The sequence below is a fragment of the Protopterus annectens genome, chromosome 17.part0 (genome assembly GCF_019279795.1).
Source record: "Protopterus annectens isolate FY-2018-M chromosome 17.part0, PAN1.0, whole genome shotgun sequence".
NCBI lineage: Eukaryota > Metazoa > Chordata > Ceratodontiformes > Protopteridae > Protopterus > Protopterus annectens.
The window spans coordinates 403,589,605-403,605,969 of NC_056751.1; the positions used below are offsets into that span (position 1 = coordinate 403,589,605).

The 16,365-nt window shown below is 37.1% G+C and overlaps 1 protein-coding gene across 1 annotated transcript in view; it reads right to left on the reverse strand.

Moving 5' to 3' along the window:
• The window catches only part of LOC122791765, a 373,623-nt gene that overhangs the window by 257,595 nt on the left and 99,663 nt on the right, over positions 1 to 16,365 (reverse strand). Inside the window, exon 4 of the mRNA XM_044059689.1 lies at positions 10,251 to 10,383. Within this exon, the coding sequence (XP_043915624.1) occupies positions 10,251 to 10,383 (133 nt within the window). The remainder of the gene's footprint in view (positions 1 to 10,250; positions 10,384 to 16,365) is intronic.

The following is a 16,365-nucleotide window of genomic DNA, read 5'->3' on the forward strand; positions in this document are numbered from 1 at the left end:
CAAGCCTCCTAGAAAACAGGTAATTCCTCCTTGGAATCTCAGCTTCATTTTGGAAAAAAATTACTCTTGTTCCATTTGAAGTTCTTAAAATGGAAAACATGTACTCATTGCTTTGACATTTGTAAGAAGAGTGTCTGAGCTGCAGGTTCTCATGGTTGGTCAACCTTATCTCATTTTCCTCAAAGACAGAGTTTTCTTGAAAACTGATCCTTCATTTATGCCTAAAGTGGTATCCAGATTTACTTTGAGAAAAGCTAACCATCTCCCTGTATTCTTTCCAAATCCTAAAAATGATCGAGAAAGGATTCTTCATACTCTGGATGTCCACAGACATCTCAGATATTATCTTGACAGAACAAAAACCTTCAGAAATTTTGATCAGTTATTTATTTCTTTTGAAGGTAAGAAAAAAAAAACCCGTGTCAAAGCAGACACTCTTCAAGTGGTTATCACATGTTATTACCTTTTGGTATACCTACCCCAACAAGTCAATTCCAGGCAGGGTCAAGGCTTACTCTACCAGAGGCTTGGCTGCTGCAGTGGCTTTTTGGAAAGGGGTGGATTCTAGAAGTATTGAAGAAGCAGCAACTTGGTCCTTGTACATATCTTTATAAAGCACTACAAACTGGATTCATTCTTTAGGTGTACTTTGCTAGAGATGCTCTGCAGGGGGTCCTAGGCTCTCATCCTTCCTCCTCCCAGTTATTGTAAGCTATGGTAGTCTACCTATTTAGCTAAGGCTACTGCATCAGTGATTAAATGATGAACATAGTAAGGTTGTGTAAGTAAGTAAGCATGATCTTTGGAATATGTACCGTTATGGTAAGTTTACTTACAAAACTGTACTTTTCTGTGTAATAGCTCTGTTTTACAGTATTGGAATGTGCCAGAATAGGATTGCCTAGCTTTCACATTGCCACACATAAATAGTAAATATCATTTACACTGGATGCTGTGGAATCAATTATCTGTCCAGAAGGGTATCATAGTGTATTGGCAGCAGTGGCTGTGGATGACGTTTTACTCTAAGTTAGTATGCTCCTTCTGCTATCCTGTTTCATATGACAGGAAGGAAGTTCTTCACACAGATCTGGACATTGATACATCCTGGTAGACAGATGTTACATTTCTGCCCTGATCTTTTTGAAATTAGGGCTGATTAGAATATATTTTAGTATACATATAGGAATATGTCATGTAACTATAAGCCTAAGTGAGCAAAGTACTAGTACTGCCTTTAAGAAGACAGTGGACATAGCCGACTTTAGGCACCAGAGAACCCTGAGTTCACTGAGGGCCCCTGTTCCTGGGGGGGCCCCAACCACAGCAAGTTATCTTATCTTGATATTTTGCAACATGTCTATCAAAATAACAAACACTAGTACAGCAACCATGCATACTTTATAAATCAGGTGGGTATTACCTCTGATTTATATCTCCTTTACAATTCAAAGATATCTCTGGTTATAGTAACAGTGTTTTATCAAGTAACAGGCTTCACAATTCCATTAAATATTTTACCACTGACATAGTGCCTCTGGCTTAGTTAAACCCTGCTTGGTGGACATTGTCTCCACTAAAACCAACAACATAGCCAGCTTTAGGTACCTCCAGTACCTGTGGCTGCATGGGCCCCCTTAATCATCCTTGACTGTGTGGGGTCCCACAAAAGCAGCTAATAGTAAGGAAAAAATGAAGACAAATGTATTAATTTCCTGATTATGCTCTTAACCAGAACAGAGCTGTGGTATGACCCTGTTAAGATAAAGCTGATAATGAACATGAGCAAGGTAAGCAAAGATCAGCAGGCTGAAGTGACTGATTGAGTGCAAACATTGTTTTCGATCTTCAGGGATGTTTCTTTTCTTTCAGAGAGTTTTATAAATACTGGTAGAATACCAGATACTACAACTCAACTTCTTTGCAAAATAATTCAGCACAATACCAAAAATAATAGTAGAATAAAGGCTCAAAATCAGGAACATGTTTTAAATATTATTCTACGTCACTTAATAAGTTAATAGAATAACATGCTTTGCATCAACATGCATCTTCTGGACAATAAGAAGTATGTATAAACCTCTGATGCCTGGAATTATTGGCTGTCTGTATTCCTGAATGATTTATTATTAAATCAAACTTTTTATGAAGGACAGAGCAAAATTATGACCAAAATCAGGGAAGGTCTGTGAAATGAGAGAAAGTTACAGGTATGCATTACTCCTCACAGAGGTAAATAAAAGTAACATCCCTGCTGCTGTTTGATGACTGCTAAAAAGCATACACTGAGCTGGTGTGGCAGTACCAGTGTTGCACAGTGTATTGCTGCTTGCTGAAATAAGAACAAAACTAGTATTGCTATGGATTGTGTGTGTGTGTGTGTGTGTGTGTGTGTGTGTGTGTGTGTGTGTGTGTGTGTGTGTGTGTGTGTGTGTGTGTGTGTGTGTGTGTGTGTGTAAAATATCACTGATTTTTCATCTCTGTATACACCCAATAATGCCAGGACACATACATTGTTCTTCTGGGTATCAGTGAAAAATGTAGCTAAGAAGTACTTATATTTCAAAAGTAATGCATAAAATATTTCACAGAACATTCAGACACTTCAGTCTTCAAGGAGTTTGGTGCCCCCCACTTCCCAGACTGTATAATTGGATACAGGGGACTCCCTTAATCATCCTTGACTGTGTGAGGGCCGCACAAAAGCTGTTGCTGGTTGGGGAAAATGAGAAAAAAATGTATTCATTTTCCTGATTATGCTCTTTAACTTGAACAGGGCTGACCTTGTTAGGATTAAGCTAATAATGCCCTTTGCTCTCAACTGCACCTATTCTAAAATCAGCCCTGCTCAGATGTGTGTGTACAGAAAGTTGGTCTAGGTTATGGGGTGGGGGTTGTGGTTACTTCTTTAATTTTCATTACAGTCAAGCCATAGAGGTGTACACATCAGGTCATTACAGCTTTTGTTTGGGCTGAGGACAGTGTGGTCATTGTTTCTTTTACTTTTCTCACAGACCTCAGAGGTGTATAAAGAAGGTTATTATAGCTTGTGTAGGGGCAGTGTACTGTCTAAGAGCAACAAAGTAGAATACATTACTGTCATCATCATTTTTTTCAATTTCAAATCAGGCATGCATACAGGTAGCTGCCTTTGATGTTAGGGTTGAGGAGTGAGGAGACATGCTATGTATATGTATGTCAGCACTCACTTGAAACACATGACTGTGTAAATTTGAGCCTCTGCTTTCATCCCAGTCTAACACCGGAGGGATGCATAGGCAGTGACTATCTTTTTTTTTGGGGGGGGGTAGGGAGGCAGGCCGTATTCCCAGATTGGACCTCTTTATACAGACAACAAATGGCTTGTTAGTTTGTTGTGAGATACTATTATGTCATCTTTGAACATTAAGCCTTGGGCACAACTTATGTCTTCCTTGAAAGAAAAAAAGACTTCTTACTCGTGTTTTTTAAGACACTTTTGGATTAAAAGGTTGGGGAAATGCTCTAAAATGCATCCCAGAACACCTATAACCCTATGGCTTCTTGGGCCCTGGTTTATCTGAGTTATTTTGTAAATGGTTATTACTGTGCTGTCTTGGTCAGGAAAGCTGTGCTGAAAGGATGCAAGGAAAACTCAAGCTGAACAGCAACATTGAATTTCTTTTCTTAATCATAATTTCTGTACAAGACATCATTGGATGAAAAGATTATGTAAAAAGAAAAAAATAAATAAAATGCACTTTAGAGCATGTAGACAGCATTTCACCTAATGGACGAACATAGTGTGGTACATAGGCCTGTTGTACTTTAAGAGCATTGCGGTTACAGGTAAGTCTGTACACACTACATTGTAGCTACAGGTAGTCTGTACACACTACACTTAAATGTTTGCAGCATGAACTAAAAGGCTGCTTTGGAGGGGTGGCAGTGACAGGGTGATACTTTGATGGACGGGCCTAGGGGGGTCCTGAACTTGACATTTGCTGGAGGTCCCCAAAATGCTAGCACCAGCCCTGACAGTGGAGTATTAATGGGCCATAGAGATACACATACTGGGGCAGCCTTTGAGGATCCTAATGGAGAGATGAAAACTCAGCAAGCAAAGGAGGATAGTGGTGCTGAAATAGAATTCATCCTCAAGTCTTGGTGAGTACCTTCACTAGGTGGACCCTGTTTTTCACAAAATCTCACCAAGGCAACACTGATATATAAACTGTATTTATATAGCATATATCATGGAAGAAGTAAGTCAAAAACAAAAAAAACATAGCTGGGTGCACAAGACCTAGGATAAAAAAGTGCCCAATCCTGGTAGGGACACTGGTGCCAGGAATGGAAAAAAATGACAGTATAAAATCCTCAAAATATGGAAACATTCCTACAATGGGGCCAGGACAGGCCCAGGGGGAGGATGGCCCCCCTGTTGTAGAATGAAGTAGCAGTCCACAAAAATCACAAAAATTGAATGGCCAAAGAAGAGCCATAAAGATGACAGAGTAGACTGTTATGGATAAGAAAGAAATTATGTATTGTTAGTATTATGTAAAAAGCCCAGAATTTCCAGATACAAGATATACATAATGATTAAGAGAGAAATTAGAGGAAAGAAAAATACTTCCGCAGGAAAAACTGTCAGAAGCTTCAAATAAAAATTTGCATTCATTAATACAACAGATTTTTGAAAAACAGTATATAGACCAATAAACTTTGATCTGTTTGGAAAAGAAGCATCTGAGGAAGTGCGAAAATACAAACAACAAAATCTAGAGATATTTGAAAAATATAAAAAATAAATATGGACAAGGGAAAGAAAGAGAGATTTGAAATGGTGCAATATTTATGTAAAGGAGAAAGCCAAGTTAACTGATATAGAGAAGGCAGACTCAAAGATATTTGAAGAGAAGTACAGGCAAAGGCATCCAGATATGGAAAATTTCACAACAAAAAAAATAAAATCACAAAGATGTAATGTGGAAAAGAGGATTAGTAAAGCAGAAGTTAAAGAAATAGAAGTTGAAGTTATGGAGTGCCTGCATAGTGAAGGATTTAATGTAGAAGGTCTAACACAGACTAAATGACAGCATGATGGACTGAGTCCACAGAATAAGAAAAAGCAAGAAGATCAGAGGACATGTAAAGAAGAAATATGGACATGGGAAAGGAAAAGAGATTTACTATGTTGTAATATTTATGCAAAAAAGAAAGCAAAACTAACCAATACAAAAAGAACAGCACCAAAGATATTTGAAGAGAAATACAGGCAAAGGAATCTAGATATGGAAAACTTTACAATACAAACAAATAAGAAGACTAAGAGGAAAAGCAGAAAAAGAGATTAGTAGTGAAGTCAAAGAAATAGAAATTGAGGTTATGGAGCAGCTGCAAAGGGAAGTCAGTGTAGAAAATCGAATCCAGAAAGCACCACAACAGGATGGAGCAATGGATATCCAAATTAAGGGGAAACCGGTGGAACAGGAAGCAATTGGTCCGGTGTCATATCAAGATATTTTGGAGCCTTCCACAGGATACCAGTATAAACATTCATTTGAAGCTAGACAGCAAGGAAAGGAACAGGAAACTGGAAACTCTGATGCAGTCAATGTTGAGGAGTGATAGGCCAGTGAGTTCCCATATGACAGAGCAACAGATGGCACAGGATGAAATTGAAGAGAAGGTGCCACAGGAAGATGCTATAGAACTTTCTATAGAATGCCGGCAGGAAAGGGAAAACATGGGGTGTGTCCTCAGTTTGGAAGAAAATGAATTAAGAGAAAAGTTGCTTGATGTAATGGACATGGATAGATATATTAAGATCAATGAGAGAAATAGACTGCAGAAGGTCAATACCTAAAAAGTAAGAAACCTGATAAAACAAATTAATGCAGTAATTAGGACTGTCCATAGAGATCCATGTGATATAACAGAAGTAAACAGGATATATTACTGTGCTGCTAAATTAATAACTGATAAAGTTCTACCACAAGATCTTAGGGTAGTGAGGGAAAGGAAGGGGAGAAATCAAATACCATCATGGAAGTATCAAATAGAGAAAACTATAAACCAATTAAAACAAGAAGTGTCACTGTTAGAAGATTATAGAAGAGGGAATAGATCAACAAAAATACTAAGAAAGATAGATGTGATAAAAGCAATGCACAGTATTAGAAAAGACCAGGATCTATCATGTACTACCAGAAATAAACTAAAAATGTCAGCACAGGTCGGCAAAAACTTAAAAGATACACAGATAAATATAAGGGAAAAGTACAAAATAAGAAATTTATTGATGACCCAAAAACGTTTTATAGAGAATTGGGGAAATAAGGTAAAAGGAATTGAAAGTCCGCCAAAAAAAAGAGGAAGTAGATACATTTTGCAGAAGTATCTATGAAGATCCTGTGAAACATAACAAAGATGCTAAATGAATAGAAGAAGTAAAAGAAAGAATAAGAACTTTAAAGGTACAGGATATGAAATGGGGTGAAATAACAGCCAGAGAGATTGAAACAAAGTTAAGAAAAGCCTCTAATTGGAAAACTCCAGGCCCAGATGCAGTACCTAACTTTTGGTTAAAAGTATTAACATCTTTGCATGAGGATTTAGCCATGAGTAAGAACTATTTATATGTGCACCCTGAGCAGACACTACACTGGCTAACAACAGGCAAAACAATGCTCTTTCTTAAGACTTTACCTACAAGCTACCCTAAAAATTATAGACCAATAACTTGCCTTTCAATGACATATAAACTATACAGGGGAATTCACGCTGACAGAGTTTATAGTCATTTAGAAGAAAACTCAATTATGGCAGTAGAACAAAAGGGCAATAAAAGAAAGTCATATGAAACAAAGGATCATGTGTTGTTAAATAAAGTTATAGTGGATAACTGTAAAAAGAGGAAGAATCTAAGTATGGCATGGATTAACTACAAAAAAGCATTTGATAGTATCCCACATTCATGGATAAAAGAGTGCTTAAAAATGTATAAGATACACCCTACACTGATTGACTACATTACAGTAACCATGAAACAATGGCAGACCACTTTGCAATTAAGCCATGATAAAGGACAGATTATTATCCCAGGGATAAAAATTCAAAGGGGGATATTCCTGGGTGACTTTCTGTCACCGTTGCTGTTCTGCCTTGCCATTAATCCATTAAGTTGTTTACTTAACACCTTAGGCCATGGCTACAATTTGGCTCTGAGAAAACAACAAAGTCTAAAGACTTCTAATCTTCTCTTTGTTGATGATTTAAAACTGTATAGCTCATCAGATGAGGAACTGAAAGCACAGCTGCAGGCTGTCAAAACTTTTTCAGATGATATTAGAATGTCATTTCGTCTTGATAAATGTGTAAAAGCAACCTTTTTTAAGCAGGAAAACTGCAGCATCTGGAAAACATCAGTTTGGGACAAGAATGTGATATAATAGAAATTGAGCAAGAGGGAGTGTTTAAATACTTGGGAACTGATGAAGGATGAGCAATAAAACATGAACAAATGCGAATAAAACTCAGTAAGGAATACTTTAGAAGACTTAAATTAATCCTGAGAACAGCATTAACATCTAGGAACAAGATCCAAGCTATAAATCAATTTGCTCTTCCTGTCCTAATGTACAGTTTTGGAGTGATTTACTGGCCCCAAAAAGGATTAGATATTAAAACAAGAAGGATGCTTCATGCTCATCAAATGATTTCTAAAATTCAGTGTATACCAAGATTATATATTCCCCATTTCGAGGGAGGAATGGGCCTCCTTGAAATTGATTACATGTATAGATCTGCAATCGTGAGCACATAGCTACGGACCTCACAAGATCCAAATGTAGTGAAAGTTTTGAAACATGAGGAGAATAAATCTAAGATGACTTCTCTACTTAATTTAGCAGAAGCATATCGATGTCAGGCAGGAATGGAAATCAAACCAGAAGTAGATAAAAACCAGGCAGCAACTGAATGAGCCAAAAAAACAAAAGAAAGAATATAAGGTGAAGGATCAGGTGAGTAGGCAAGAAATGTGGAAAAAACATAAATATAGTTGCAAGTTTAGAAAACTTCTGGAAGAGTCTCATGTTGATCAAGAACAAACACAGGAATGGTTAAGGAGAGGAGAATTCAAACCAAGAAATGAGAGGTTAATATTGGCAGCTCAAGACAGTGGGCTACATACACGCTGTTTACAAAGTCCATTGAACATGTGGGAGAAACAGACAAATGTAGGTTTTGTAAAACCAAATTGGAAACAGTCATACACCTTGTTGCTGGTTGCGGCACACTAATGGCAGAAGGACTGTATACTGAAAGGCATAATAATGTGGCGAGACTGTTGCACTGGGGATTGTGCAAACATTATGGTATTGAAGTGGCTGAAAAACACTGGAAACATGAGCCACAAAGCATCATAGAAACTGATGAAGTTTATATCACATGGGATCACCCATTACCAACAGTTCCAAAGATAGATGCTAGAAAACCAGATATAGTGGTCCAAGAAAAGAAGACAAAAGTAGCATTGATCATTGAAATCACCACAGCCAGTGACTATAGTGTCTTGCGTACAGAGAGACACAAAGACATAAAATACCAGGATCTGCAGGCAGAAATGAGAGCAATGTGGAAGAAAGATACCCAGACAGTTCTAATAGTAGTAGGAGCAACGGGTCTTATAAAAAATAATTTACAATCATATTTAGATATGTCACCAATCTATGTAACCCCATATGAATTGCAGAAGGAGTCATTACTGGGCGCATTGTGAGTGCTGCGAAGAGCACTTTTGGCTGACATCAAAGATTGAAACGATATTAATTTCATGAACTTTAATCATGCTTTGACTTAGGAATTCCATTCCTGTCATGGTATTAGAAACCCAAAAGATTTGGAGAAATTAGAGGACAGCCTTTTCTCCAGTAGCCAGTATGAAATGTGTATATAGCCACTAATGGCACAAACTGGCAAGTTGTTTATTTATTTGGTAAACAAAAAAAATGCCAGTCTGATTATAGCATCGACCATTAGAAAAGAAATGTCAGTTTGCAATACACAGCTCTATAATGGCATGCACTTTAAAGACAGTATGCTTTATGAATCCCTGTCTTTTTCTTTTTTCTGTATTTTTTATGAATAGGGAAGGAAACAGACCAACTATTGTTCATTTTCTGCATTACTAAATTGCAGAACCACTGTAATTATCATATCAGAACTATTTTCTTTCTTTTTGGTAATCTAACAGTTACATTTCAAAAGATAAAGGTGTCCATATTATAGAGAGCTGTGGATTTGGCAGTTGTATGTGTACTTTATAAAATGTCATGTTAGCTTAAGCAGCAAGAGGTTTCAAAAACAGAAGATATTAAAAGAAAAAATTCCCTAAAATAAACGGAGAATGGACAAGTAGGCAAGAATGCATATGTTTGCTACACAAAAAATATATTGCTTTCAGAAATGTAATGATGAGCATTCATTCATTCATTCATTCATTCATTCATTCATTCATTCATTCATTCATTCACTCAAATATTAGGTCTGGATACGATGGCTGTTTATTACAGGACACACAGACAGTCACACAAAAACACACACATACATACACACACACACATATGGTTTCACACTGCATGCACATCTAAGGCAATCTGAAAGACTTCCATTGCACCTATGCTATATCATTGGTATGTAGGAGGAAGGTGAAGTGCTTCATGAAAGCCTTTGCAGACACAAAGATGAAATGCAAACACCACACAAAGTACCACAACAGTTCAAGAACCAAGTACTATGAGACACCAAGGCACTGTGCTACCCTACTACCCTCTGCCAACAATCACTTGTCCTAAATGAAAACTATTTATAAGTGTTCTGTTTGATAATGTGACTCAACACCATTGTTATGGGATACAGTGACATAATATTCCAAAACAGAGTGGGAAAATATTAAAGTATTCAATTCTGATAACAATCACAATCTTTCCAAATCTGATTCCCATTAACACATACACTCACATATTTATCTATCTGTCCATCTATCTATAAATCTTTCTGTCTGTTTACAAACAGATGCATTACAGTTACTGAATATTTAAATTTACTGAACATAGGTAATATTATTCCTATAAACATGTTTTGTTAATTACATTATTACATTATTTAAGTCACATAAGATTTAAATCCTAGTTATCTGTAATTACATTATTCATCATCAAGTACTAGAGTTTCCTGACTTAAGTTAAAATCCTGGTAATTACCTGGTTTAAAGCAAAATAAGGATGTTGTCTGCATAGGGAACATTCACCATTTGTTGCCAGCCTGCAGTTTAATTTGTCACCATCTGGATCGTATATCAATAGTTTGAAAGTAGTTGGACAGTTCTGGGCAACCCTATTGGGGGAAAAACAACAATATAAGTAATATGCATATCTTCTCTATAAATTCTTCATTTGAAGAATATAACTTGCTTTTTTGTCCATTAGAAATTTGTGTATTCACAAAACAATCTCACTGGAGAAAAGTAGCCTACAATGGTCAAGTTCTGTACTTCAAAGACAGGCACATAGTCACTTTTGTAGAATATTCCTTTTTTCTTAGCTGACATGAGCTAAGACCTCAGTTGATTCTCAAAGATCTGAGGCAGTGATACAGAAGGGTTCCACCAAGATGCATTTACTGCCTGGAAAGAGCAGAGCTAACATTCTCCCAATTAGTGGTCCTGCAACCACTGAAAATGCAATGCTGAGAGGAAATAGTGACTATGCCAACTTCACTGTTTGTAACTGCCACTCTGAGAACTTGCTGTACAATATGATGTTATAACATAATAGGGTATTAATTCATATTGTGTAAATAGTCTGCAGTCAACACTAGCTGAAGTAGTGGCATGATGGACCTAGCATAAAACAAATTCAAAGTGAAGTTCAGACTATGGAGTTGCCCGTACAGATGCACACAGAACTACATCAGACACACAGTGGGAGGATGGGGACAGTGGACACCATATATGCGTTAGCATAAATATACTACAAACCAGTAGTACAGGGAATGTCTGTTGCATGCAACAGATCTGATGGCATAATATTCATGTAGTATTGAAAGGCTACAGGGAACATCTTCCATTATAAGGACAAGTTGGCAAATGCATACATTATAATGAAAACAAAATGGTAGGGTACAGCATAGTATACACAACACAAGAAAAAAAAAGGCAACTGAATGCCAACCCATACTGTTATAGCTTCATCGATCATTTTGTAACAGGGGTGTGGTAGAAGAGGAACACTCACCTTAGGTGGAGTATCCATGTGACCTAATTGTACCCTAACAATGATAATACCAATACTATAGACTGTGTAACTGTGACAATAAAGACAACCCTGGAACATATAACAATTGTTGGAGTGTACAGACCACCAAAGTCAAGTGCAGATGACCTAGAGGAATTCATACATTTCTAACATGAAACACAGGAGGGAAGAATAATATTAGCTGGGGACTTAAATTTACCAGAAACAGACTGGAATAATATTGATTCAACAACGTTAGTAAAGAAATTATTCACAGAGTATATTCAGGAACAACAAATGCTTCAGATTGTAAAAAAACCTACCAGGGGACGGAATATACTAGATATTTTTTGTGTTCCTAAAGAAATTACTGTAACTTCAAGTCAAGTCAAGTCAAGTTTTACCACCATTGATGTGCAGTGATCATGGGGTCATAAAGGATAATTTGTTGCTAGATAATTCTGCCAAACTGAAATCTAAGCCAATGCACAGAAGGTTAATTACAGATTATAGGGAAGCAAAAAAGTTGCTATATAAAACTAACTGGAGTGAGGTGTTCAGTGGAAAAGCTGCAGCTGGAATGTGGAAAGTTTTGAAAGAGAAACTGAGTGCAAAAAGTCAAAAAAATGTTTAACATCAGGATCTAGGCACGTAACAACAGGGGGATATATTTCCATAAGAACAAGATACCTGATTAATGTGAGAGACAAAAAATATAAAAAATGAAAGAGAGGTCGAACTACAACTTTGAAAACTGAAATAAACAAGCTGGACAAACAGGTTAAGCATAGTGTTAGACAAGATCAAGAAAAATGTTAAGAAAATTTATATAAAGATATTGAGCATAATGGGAAACCTTTTTATAGATACATAAGATGTGGAAGGAGTAAAAATACACAAACTGATAAACTGTGTGCAGATTCTAAAATTTATTCTCAGACACAACAGATTATAGATATATTTACAAAATCTTATGCAAAACAGTTTGGCTTCACAAAAGGGGTGGTAAGTTGTCCTAGTGACATTCAGGTAACCCCAGATACTGGAATCAAATTAGATTATATTGAAAAAGAACTGTGCAAACTGCATCCAAACAAAGCACAGGGAGAAGACGCAACAAGTAAGAATGATTTGAGAACACTTAAGCAAGAACTTACACTGCCATTACATCTATTATTCACTATGTCATATAAATATGGGGAGATTCCTCAAGATTGGAGACATGCACTTATTAAACCCGTCTTTAAGGGAAAGGGGAGTAGGACAAACCCAGAATCATATAGACCCTTAAGTCTACTTTCATGCTGTGGAAAAATAATGGAGAAGGTAATACTGGATAAGTTATTGTCAGAACTGTATAGGTTGGGACTTGAAACCATATATCAGCATGCATATGTTGAAAATAGATCTATTACCACCTGTAACATGATGTTCTATAACAATAAAATAATAGCTATGAATGAAAAATTGTGCTGTGATGTGATTTATATAGATTTAACTTCAGCATTTGACAGGGTCATGCACAAAACACTGATCAACAAATTAGTACAACTAGATATTGATGCACTGTTGATAAGATGGATAGCTGCATGGCTTACAAATAGGACATGGTAAGTATCACACACCAACTGGACAGGTGAAATCCTTGGTTACAGTCAAGGTGTCCCACAGGGCTCTGTACTAGGCCCTTACTTGTTTAATTTGTATCTTTCAGGCCTTACTTTTTCATCTGAGGTGTTCTACAGTCTATATGCTGATGACCTGAAATTGGGTAAACTGATTACAAGTGTTACAGATAAGGCATGTCTGCAAAATAATTTGACTAAATTGACCATTTGGGCACAGGAGAATAATATGTTGATAAATACATCAAAAACTAAGCATATGAGATTTGGGAGACATAAACTGAAAGGTGAATATTTAATACAGCACACAGTGATTGAAACTGTAGACTCATTAAGGACCTGGGTATATGGGTAGATTCAGCTATGAATTTTTCTAATCATATCAACCAATTGGCTAATGATAGTTATAGAACTATAGGTTGTATAAAAAGATTTATAAAGTCTAGGAAATCAAACATAATGAAGTCATTATTTGCTAGTTACGTTAGACCCAAACTCGAGTATGGAATAACAATATGGAAACCCTATAGGAAAACAAGCATGAATAAACTGGAAAGAGTACAGCGGAAATATACTAAGGGCATCCATGGATGTGAAAATCTACGTTATTATGAAAGACTAAAATATCTGAACTTGTACAGTGTCTCTTACAGATATTTAAGAGGAGATCTTATTCAGGTATATAAGGCATTTAGGGACAACTACCTTTGGGAATGTTTGGGGTTACCAAAAAGTACTTGAGAATCGTCAGATAACCTATGTAGAAGATTCTATAGGAATGAGAATTGTACTAATTGGTTCTCTGACAGAGTAGCTGATGCTTGGAACAGACTACCAAATTACATTAAAGCAAGTACTAGTTTAGATATTTTTAAGAACAGCCTGGACATTTATTATGGGAACAAGTGTTTTGGCATATTGGCAAGCTAGAAGGGCTTTAATGCCCGTGCTTGAAACATTTGTATGTATGTATATATGTAACACATTTAACATTGTGCTACCCTATTACCACTGTAGGTACCAGGTCAGACATCTGTACAGGCAGTAGATGCATCATGTTAGCACAGGCATCCCCCATACCCCCATTCACTCACTAACACAATAAACACATTCCACATTCAAACACGCACACACACACACACACACACACACACACACACACACACACACACACACACACACATGCACACATTCACATACTCATACACACAACATACCCCATACCTGTCTCTGCATTGTCAGAATATCCCTGATGTCTTCTTTTTTCCTGCCCTTGTAAATCCCAGTGGATTATAGTCAGTCGAGCTAAACATTTGAGTTTCACTCTTTATATCCTTCAGTAAATGCATGTTAGTGCAAAAATGTTATTTTAATGACTGTCTAAGTTTATAAGAGACATAAGTAAAATCTGACCCTGATTGTCTGTCTTAGTCCCACCACTGATTATGGTTTTATCAAGATTTCTTGAGCTATGGGTTTGAGAAGTATGCTTGTATGTGTCCTGCCCCTCTCCCTTGTAACATTACATAATGCCTGAGATCCTCATTACATAGTAAAGCAACACTTGTTCCGCTGAAGGACTACTATTCTCTGTGGTACATATGAGAGTGCAGAGTTCAAATGTTTCTGGTGCCTTTATGGCATGCTATTTATAGTATGCCTGATGTCTACTCATGTCCCCTATTCCCATCATCTTTCTTTTTTTTTTCTATAACTGCCCTTAAGGCACATTGTTCATGTATTTTCCCTGGTGTATCCTGTTTTCTCTCCTGATCTCCATTATGCTGAAGTGCTATTAATGCACAAAATGTAAGAGTGCTTCCTGATGTTGTTTCCCCTCCTGATTCCCCTTATGTTTATGTGCCATTAAGCATGATGATATAAGGTTATCTCTGGTGGCTAGTGTTTCCCCACAACCAATGTATTTAGAGTTATACCTGGTGGATAGTGTTTTCCCAAACACCTATATATTTTGAGTTATACCTTGTGGTTAGTACCCCTCCAGCACATGTATTTAGAGTTATATCTGGTGGCTAGTGGTCACCCTGACCACATTTTGCAGGCTTTGCTTGTTAGTTTATTGGTGTATAAATGCATGACAGCCACCCAAGCCCCTCCATACTCACATTCATAAATGCCCCCCCACACACACACACCCACACACACACACACACACACACACACACACACACACACACACACACACACACACACACACACACATAAACACACATGCATACGGGCACACACACACACACACACACACACACACACACACACACACACACACACACACACACACACACACACACACATATATACACACCCCTAGCCTAACTCCCACACACTACTACCTCCTAGACAGACACATATCCATACTTACACAAACAGCCCCTGACATATACACACTCACACACACCCTAAAACTGCCTAACCATTAAACTCTTCAGCACTTATTTCTACTGAGATAGATGAACACAATCTTTTGGTCATGTTCTTTACTGCAAATGGCCATGAGAGGTAGTGCTAATGTACACAGCAGTGCAATTCCCTGAATCACCAGTGGTTGCATAAATGCCTCACTGCAGGCAGTTCCAGGGGAGCATACAGGAGTAATTACCATATGTCTGCCCTCCAGACTACCTTATACCATATGTCTGTCTTCCAGACTACCTTATACCATATGTCTGTCCTCCAAACTACCTTGTTAGCATCTACGGAGACAGCTCACCATAGTGCTGCACATCATTGTACAAAAGCACTGTGGTAGGGCTGCCTCTGAATACAGAAAGGTTGCTGCAGTGGTACACATCATGTACACCTTTCAGTAACATTTCTAAATTCATCACACTGGCAGCAAGTGAGGGATGACCACAAGACTGGAACAACACCTTACTCTGAGCAAAAAATAGTTTTGAAATCTCAGGAATTGTCAGCTATTTATTTGCAATATTCATAATACCAGACACTCTTTTTCTAAGGAATTATCAATGAGTGTCAGGTTTTCTACTTCTAAAGAAAAATTTGAATAAATCAAATATTTGCCTAACATTTGAAGATTCAGCACACAAGATGTATTCTCCATGCAGTAACGACTCATGCACATTGTTTTAATTTTTATTTTATTTTTTCAGAAAAAAATATTCCAGATGCCACAGATACTGTTACACAACAAAAATGGATTTTTTAATCTAGTAATTGAAAATAGTTGTATAGTTCTTAAATATTCTTTATTTCTGCTGAAGGTAATAATTTATTAACAACTGAAACTTCCCCCCATACAATTCTCACTGTTGAGCATTTGCCCATTCTCCATAGACCCATTAATTCCCCTCCTGGAGGAGTTAGTGAAATGTTGGCATGTGTTTGACAAGCAGACCTGCCCTATCTGGGGAGAACTTTATTATTTTGGCTCCAGTGTGAGATTACTGCCTTTCCTTTCAGGTATATATGGCACT